The 8,935-nt window shown below is 38.4% G+C and overlaps 1 protein-coding gene across 1 annotated transcript in view; it reads right to left on the bottom strand.

The window, feature by feature from the left end:
- Positions 1 to 1,635: 1,635 nt before the first annotated feature.
- Positions 1,636 to 8,935, bottom strand: part of LOC124787793 (U3 small nucleolar RNA-associated protein 6 homolog) — a 119,129-nt gene continuing 111,829 nt past the window's right edge. The window contains exon 11 of the mRNA XM_047254714.1: positions 1,636 to 8,393. Coding sequence (XP_047110670.1) covers positions 8,209 to 8,393 — 185 coding nt within the window. The 3' untranslated portion in view covers positions 1,636 to 8,208. The remainder of the gene's footprint in view (positions 8,394 to 8,935) is intronic.

Here is an 8,935-nt window from a genome sequence, read left to right as displayed (position 1 = left end):
CTCAAGTACCATAAAACACAAAATATGCTGTTCTCTAATGATCTAGTGCTGCCATGAAAGGTGCGCTATAAAAGCAGTTCAATTCTCAACTTCAATTACAAAAATTTCCATCGAGACATCTGCGTTTCAATTAAAACATAACTGGCAGACACTGGGAGACTGTATAACAGATATCTGCGTGAAATGAGTTGACTTACAGCTTGGACTACATGAGGGTCTTTATTTGTAACATACATGAACAGATAAAACTTTTACAGCTGTAGATACATTCAGTGAAGCGACGGAAACATTTCAGCACATAAACAACAAGAAATAAATACTGCCTAACAATTTTCTCTAAATACTATCTATGATTATAATTGTTATACAAATTCAGAATATATTCATTATCTATACTATGAGGGTTAGTCAAAAAACAAAGCCTCCTACAATTTTACCTCCTTATATGAAGCCTGTTAAATGAAAAATTTGACGAAATGTTGACCAGCAGGTCGGTGAGACCACACAACATTTAGCGAGTTGATGACATCATTCGTGGTGACCACTGGGTGACCGCAGGTCATTTGTGTCACATTACTCCCCCCCTGGAGAAACACAGTGTGACAGCAATCATAGAATCAAAGAGGTCAGAGAGATAAATGGAACTGTATCACAGAAACGCACTGAAGAAGAATCCATGCATTAATGGCTTCAGAAATAGGACCGTGTGTTTCAACACACTGCACAATACATGTCAAGTCTGGGCAAATGGATACAGATTATACTGAAAAGTGCATTTGGAGGGAGAAAAAGGGGGCATTACTTTTTGACTGACCCTCATACAAAGAGCATTATTATGACACATTTAAGCTCTAAACATCAATTAAATAACAGTCTTTATGGAATGACTGCATATCAACAATTACTTAGTAACACACATACATAATATTTAAAATGCACATAATTATCATGTATAAGCAAATTTTGGAGGAATAAACATTTTTACAGTAGCTTATCCTGTGTAACAGTGTGTGAAAGATACGACAGCCAGGACAGGACATGCAGGTGTGTGTGTGTGCACGTGTGCGCCCACACACACACACACACACACACACACACACGCACACGCACACGCACACGCACACACACACACACACACACACATACACACACACACACACACACACACACACAGAAGAGACACAAACAGAGAGAGAGAGAGTCTTACTGTGTAAATGCAGGAACAAAGAGCTCATGACTAAAACCACCTCTTACAGTCTGAAGAGCTACATCCCAACACCCAATGGTTCACTGAGAAACTGGTGTGCTTTGACAGGCTTTATGCATGAAAACAACCACGAGGAATAAAAGGGTCACAGTTGCCTGTAGTTCAAGGTTTAACAAAGTCTACTAGATCTGAATAATGTATACCACTAAGCTAGGCACAGAAAGACAAATAATAGGTCTGTTATCATCTAATCTGTTTGAAGAAGACGACCAGCATTCAGCAAAAATACACAGGCACAAGCGCACACAAACAAACAAAGGGACAGAGGAGAGAGAGAGAGAGAGAGAGAGAGAGAGAGAGAGAGAGAGAGAGGGGGGGGGGGGGGGGGGAGACTGATTGGCTGATTTGGGGGAGGGGACCAAACAGCAAGGTCATTGGTTCCATCAGATTAGGGAAGGATGTGGAAGGAAGTCAGCCGTGCCCTTTCAAAGGTGCATCTCTGCAGTTGCATGAACTGATTTAAGGTAATCACAGAAAACCTAAATCAGGATTGACAGGTGCATGTTTGAACCATCATACTCCCAAAGTGAGTCCAGTGTGTTAACCACTGCCCACCTCGCTCGGTCACACACAGAGAGAGAGAGAGAGAGAGAGAGAGAGAGAGGTGCAGGGGGGGGGGGGGGTTGTGTGTGACAATATCAACATGCAATCTTATTGTGGAAATGTAAAAACAAAGAGCTTGTGGACAGTCTGAAGAGCTACATCCCAACGCCCAATAGTTCAATGACGGATTGGTGGGCTTTACACATTTAGTATAACCACAGACAATATGAGGTCCATAGTTATTTGAGGTATAACACAGACAATTGTACACCAATACACCTGAACAGCTAACACCAATAATCCAAGAACAAAAACACAAATAAGTGCTCTGTTACCGTTTAAAGTCTTCTAAAAAGATAGATGGCTTAGTTGAAACTTAGGCTCCAACCTAGCACGCACCAAAACACACACACACACACACACACACACACACACACACACACACAGAGAGAGAGAGAGAGAGAGAGAGAGAGAGAGAGAGAGAGAGGAAAAGGGGGGAGGTGAATGTATGATAATAACAACATCCAATCTTATTGTGTAAATGCAAAAACAAAGGGCTCGCAGATAAAACCACCTCTTACAATCTGAAGAGCTATATCCCAAGACCCAATAGCATACTTACAGATTGTTGCACTTTGGTGGGCTTTAGACAACAAAATAACCACATCGAATAAGAGGACCACAGTTTTTGTTCAAGATTTAACACTGAGACTACTAAACATCAATACACCTTGAATAACATACACCACTAAGCTAAGCACAATAAGTTTAAGAAATGATATGGCACGTTCAGCATTTCTCTATAAATTCACCTGATTTTAACATATAGTAAGGCTTTAGAAACATTCTGAAGCAAGTGTCTGAAAACCTCTGAGGAACTTTTCTGATTTGGTTCTTCAAAAGTAGCAAGTTTAAAGCTAACTTGCTTGTTGAAAACGGTGTACACAAAGAGAAATATTATATTACTACAAGGATAGAGATTAAACACATGAAAATATGACAGAGAATATTCAGAAACTACTGGATGAATACCACTCCACCAAGAGTCAAATTTAATTTCAGGATACACAAAAACAAAAGAAAATTTGTGTGGAAAACAACAGAAACAGTGTTGGTAGCAGATCATTACACTGTTTATGTTCTTCAGTATTTTTTATCCCTCTAATGGAAAAAAGAAAAAGAAATACTCCAAAAGAATCTGCTGACCTGCATAAATATCTGCCGGGTCACAAAATAAAAGGGAAATGTAAACAAAGCAGGAATTTTAAATGAAGATTCATCAGGCATGTGAAACATGCAGTGAACGAAAGTGGCAATTGACTTTAGTAATAAAATACATATCAATCAGCTTCTAAAAATGATTATGAAAAGGATGTCAATAGATTATAATGCATGGAAGGAATTCCATTTGCTAAGGTGCTGACAAGGGAAACTTCCCATTGCAACCGCCTCAGATTTAGTGATAAGATGGTCCAGTGGATAGCCCGTCAAAAACTGAAGACATGTCAAGCACGAAAACAAGAAGAAGGGCGAATGGTCCAAGCTCAAAATGTGCAACATTGAGCAAATTTAAATAAAAATGATGACGTGTTTACGTGGTCACGTTGTTGGATTGTGAAGGCGAAGATCCTTTTCAAATCTCCCTCGTGCTGCATTCCCCTCCCCCACAAAATTATGAACTGTCCGCCCAGTCATTGACATATCTGAATTCAAATTTGTGTCTGTGTTGTGGTGTAACACCCGTCTGCAACGGCGAGGTGTAAAGAAGGGACCCTCAGACATACGTACCTCCTCTTTGTTCTACGCAAGTACCACATGTTATGACTCTTGCGCTCCGTTTTAAAGTTTTAACTCGCAAGTTCCTTTTTTGTAACATAGTTAATAACCCTGTATTTGTTGTTTTCATTTCTGTGAGAGGTCTATGCGTCATCTTGCCTGCGCTCACTTTTCATCACATTTACTTGCAACAGTAATATATTCTTACCATATGACTCATATCCTATGACCAACATACAGCTTGACAATTGCCAAGGCTACAGAAAGAGAACAGACATGTCAATGACCGGATGGACATTTCAAAATCTGTCATGGGGGAGGGGGGGGGGGGGGGCATGAGTGAGATTTGAACACTCATCTCCAACTTTGCAGTCCAACATTGTGACGACGCAACCATGATTCCATGGTGCTTGCAACTTGCTTGATGTTGCGCATCTTAAGCTTGGACCGTCCACTGTATCTTTTTTTGCAGTTCAGTATACCTTCTTCCAGTTTTAATGTTAGATCTACGTTCAATTTTTAACGGGCTATCCCCTGGGCCATTTTATCACTAAATCAGAGGGGATAGGGTGGGAAGTTTCCCTTGTAAGAAGCACTAAGAGATGGTCATCAGAGGCAGATCACTAGCTTGAGATGTGTAAATAACAACCACAGCTGTCGTAGTGAAACTACCTAGTTATTCTCATGGATATTTAAAACAAATTGAAATGAAAGTCAGAAATTGTGCACTGAAACATGCACTTAGTACTTGTCCAACACAAGGCTGCTGTTCTACACTAGATCACTTTCATATGTTGCAAACTGAAAGTTCACAGCAATAAGCACATCAAGAGGAAGTGAAGGACACCATCAAAGAACACTTATACACATAGTATAATTTACTATAAAGCTATTTAAAGTTAAACAAATCAGTTTCTCCTGAAGTTATATTTTATCAGACATTTTCATTCTGCACTACAAAGCTTCAGCAGGTTTCACATAGTTTTCACTTTTATAGGTGAATGTTGCACTGCTCTCCAAATTTAACTACACCAACGCACAGCTGAATTCCAGAATGTTTTGCCTCTTACGAGCAAATACCTCACAATCCTGCTCACTCTTAAATATAATGCATACTTAAACATAATTAACTTACCACACAATATCTGAATCAATCTTGATGCCACTGAGACTCAGATTTGTAACTTCCGTTCACAACAGTGTCAAATAATTGTTGGTATTCACCTGTGGTGACAGTGAAAGGAAGATATCAGAGCACTTTCTCTCCACAAGTCCAAAATTTCCTTTGAGGGGAGAGAGAATCAGCAGCATAGGTCCAAGGACTTTACGCATCATTACATACCTGAAGCTTCTCCATTTGACTCAATTTTCTGCGAGTCCACTCTTCAATCAGCAAAATTATCGTTAATCTACCTAATTTTTATATCTTCCCAATTCAGAGTTTCTTTGACATCTGCTTTGCAACCATGATGTTCTATGTCAGAAGTTTTATATCAGTTACCATTGATCCTTGCAACCTGCCAACAGTCCAAATTTCCTCAAACAATAGATTTATGCAGGAACAATTTTTAAATCCAACTTCACTTGGCCCAGATCTGTGTGTCACACATTGTACTGCTAACAAAGTAGCAATATTTGGGGTGAACTATGTCACCAAACAGCACATACTGAAGTAGCCAGTTTAATGTAAATATAATTTTATGTGGCACTAATTGTGTTCTGCCAGATTTATTGACTCAAAAGATGATAAATGTAGCATCAGCACTGGAGGAACAATGCTGAGTGTTCAATTTCAGAACTGTACTGTGGCGTGATGGACTGCAGCCATGCAGTTGCTATAATAAATGAAGTCGTGGCATCATTTGCACACAACCAGTTGGACTGTATGTGAACTTTGTGATGCCTAACATAAAACCCTGTTAATCAGACAAGCACAATGCTACTCGCAACTGCACACAGCGGCTTAATATTTTTGCCTTTTGAACTGTAGCATACGCATTGCACATCTGAGTGCTGCCTCAATACAATATTTGAGCAAAAAAAGTGCATTATGAACATTGCAGATGAATATGTGCATCATTCAGTTTTAATTAGAGGCACAGTGAAACAGTTTAAAAGCTTTAATTAGGTAGGCAATCAAAAATTCAATGAAATAAACACCGATGGGTACAGGTGCTCAAATATTTGGTGAAGGCCTGAAGCTATGGGAGAATCATCCAATAAACTGGGTTTACATCATAACAAGAAAGCTCTTGAAACGAATAGTAAAAAAGAGATATGAGGAGGTGAACTACAAGAATATTAGAATATAAATAGAAATGTAAAAGGAAATTGTCAGCCTTCTGAAAAAAAACAACAAATAAGTAAATTTTTTGTTTTTACTGGAGCACTCCCATATTAATTACATGAATGACTGACAGTGACAACAGAATTAGAGGTTACTTTTAGTTTTGTAGCTTTTCACAGGGAAAGCATTTCAAAGTACAAAAAGGTGAGCTGGAAACAATGACATTACCCAAACATTTGAAATGCACACAAATGTAGGATATAATAAATGACAGAAGAAATCTCTGACATTTGGTGGCATTGGAGCATTGAGCGAACTCAATAGCAGCAGATGAAAATTTGGGCCAAACCAGGAGTCAAACCTTTCCATCAGCGGCCACCTTAACTGAGCACATCCCCAGTCAGACCCACATCTCCATATGCTACACGCTATGGAGCACCTCTCCCTATCCATTAATTCACTTGCTCACAATTGGACTGTATTGTTGCAAGTGTTGGATACTACTGTGCATCCGCACTGAAACATCTTAACGCCATTTGGCGTGTATATATTATACAGAAATTGTGTCTGTTCTTTTGGAACATTTCTATATAATAATAGGATATGATGATTTCCTTGTACGTGTGTACAAAAAATTTCATCTACGTAAGATACCTGAACAGAAAGATGCCAGTCCAAGTATGTCTCTCCTTTGGCAACACACAGTGTGTGTCTATACCAGTAGCAAAACATTAGTATGGTACATACATTTAAATATGAACTAACTGAGAACGTAAAACTAGCCAATTTTCCTGCTGCTTTCTCCTGTTACTATACAGCACTTTAAACAATGAACAAAAGACAAGTGGTAATCTAAAAATATAGCAAACCTAGCAAGGACATCATCCAACATGGGGGAACATGTTTTAATAGATCAAGGCAGGGAAGGAAAATCAGCTGAGTATTTTTCAAAAGATTAATTCTAACATTTTTCTGAACTGATTTTGAGGCACTACCAAAAACATAAATCTGCACAGATGGGCTAGGATATGAACTCTGTTGGAAAGTCCAGTGCATTATTCACTGTGTCACCCCAATCAATCACAATAGAGAACTTGGGTCAACGTTACTAGTGTCTTACTTATGACATCATGGGGCACTAGCCAATGGCAGTGCATTGGCCCAAAATGGATTACATATCTTCTGACTATTCCATTAATTGTGTCTGCTGTCATGAGAATGATGCTTTCCACTATCACTGATAATAATGGTCAATTCCATTGCAGTAGGGGGTCATGTACAGTTTCAGACAGGCCATCTACTGCCACTCTTCACTACCTTCAAAAATCTGTAAAGTCGTATATATCAATCACAATAGAGAACTTGCATCAAGGTTACTAGTGTCTTACTTATGACGTCATTTGGCACTAACCAATGGCAGTGCATTAGCCCAAAATGGACTACATATCTTCTGACTCGATTACATTAATTGTGTCTGCTGTCACGAGAATGATGCTTCCCACTATCACTGATGATAATGGTCAATTCCATTGCAGTAGGAGGGCCATGTACAGTTTCAGACAGGCCATCTACTGCCACTCTTCACTACCTTCAAAAATCTGTAACGTCATATATCTCTCATTAGCGCCATTCACGATAAAGGAACATTTCACACCTTAAGACTTCATATTTTGTAATATGAATAATGAAAAATCTGAAGAGGTGAATTAGTTCAGAATTTTCCGTACATTACTATGTCATACACACACAAGATACAGCACTTATTATTCCCATATGTTTCATATTTTTCTTAACAAAAGACAGAAACAAACCAGAATTTCAAGAAGTGGATATACTGGAACACAAGCAGTAATTCTTGATCAGGACTTCACCAACGGAAGAAAATTCCTACCCTGGAAGCCCAAGATCTGTTACCTTCACCTGTTTTGCATTTATGTCAATACTACCCCATTTGTTCCAGTTTCTGCAATTGTCAGGTAGATTTATCCTATTCTAATTTAATGTAATTCACGTTATTTTGAAATAATTGTGCATGCTTTCATTGGCGCAACAAAAAATATTTTTCACATCACAGTTAGATCATACAAACTGTGTTACATATTTCTCAGAATTAATACGTATTTATCTTTAAAAATGAATATGTAGAAAAAAATGTGCATCACTGATTACTTGATAGTTAAAAAAGAAGCTAAGCAACATGGTTACAATGGTAAGGAAATTAACAATCAGCAAAAATTGCAAAACGTCTAATCATTTTGCATTTGAGAGATAAACAGGGAAATAAATCTCAATATGACTACACTACAGTGACGTACACAGATAAAAAAAAGCCCCTCTACAGAGCGACAGAAGAAGTAGCAGCATTCTGGCCCGCCATTCCAGTCTTCACGAGACTGAATTCACTGATGAATGCATCCGTGTGCTTCGGATCCAAATTCTTCAATGCTCGCCAATATATCTCACTCACATTCTTTGCTTCACCAAGTTTCTGTTCAAATTTAACGTAATCCATCCAGACATCTGAAACAACAAGAAGCAAAAAAGATGCACAACTTGTGATATAATTCCAATTCTCTGCTGTCTTTCACTCTTAATAGATGACTGCATGTCCAAATTCATAACTGACTGACTTCCACAGAATGCAATGTCTTCCGACAAATTAAATTTGTTTGAAATTTTCCGATTTGTTTGATACCAGACACACTAAATATATTAACTTGTGTGGGTATCTCTAAGGCGAATGCAATGTTCACATCCATTTATCAGTTTAATGTTAACATAAAATAATAAAAACATTTATTAGAAGACAGCAGGACAAATACATTATAGTGACATTATAGGGCTTGCAGGGCAGTGTTTAATTTCACTGATCCATCACCACTGATATGCTGTTTTTCACATAAATCGTTTGACGAGATCACATTATGAGTGTTTGTGCTATTGCAGGCAATCAAATGAATAACAGGGCTACCAACAGATAAGATCTCCTATCGGAGCCCAAAAAAAGTGAATATGCTCCTGTTTAAAAGTGTCTGGCTGAAAAGTGGAATCCAGTTACCTCA

Source organism: Schistocerca piceifrons, chromosome 3 (genome assembly GCF_021461385.2).
Source record: "Schistocerca piceifrons isolate TAMUIC-IGC-003096 chromosome 3, iqSchPice1.1, whole genome shotgun sequence".
NCBI classification, from domain to species: domain Eukaryota; kingdom Metazoa; phylum Arthropoda; class Insecta; order Orthoptera; family Acrididae; genus Schistocerca; species Schistocerca piceifrons.
The sequence above is the reverse complement of the archived record's forward strand: the minus strand, read 5'-3'. Positions and strand labels throughout refer to the sequence as shown.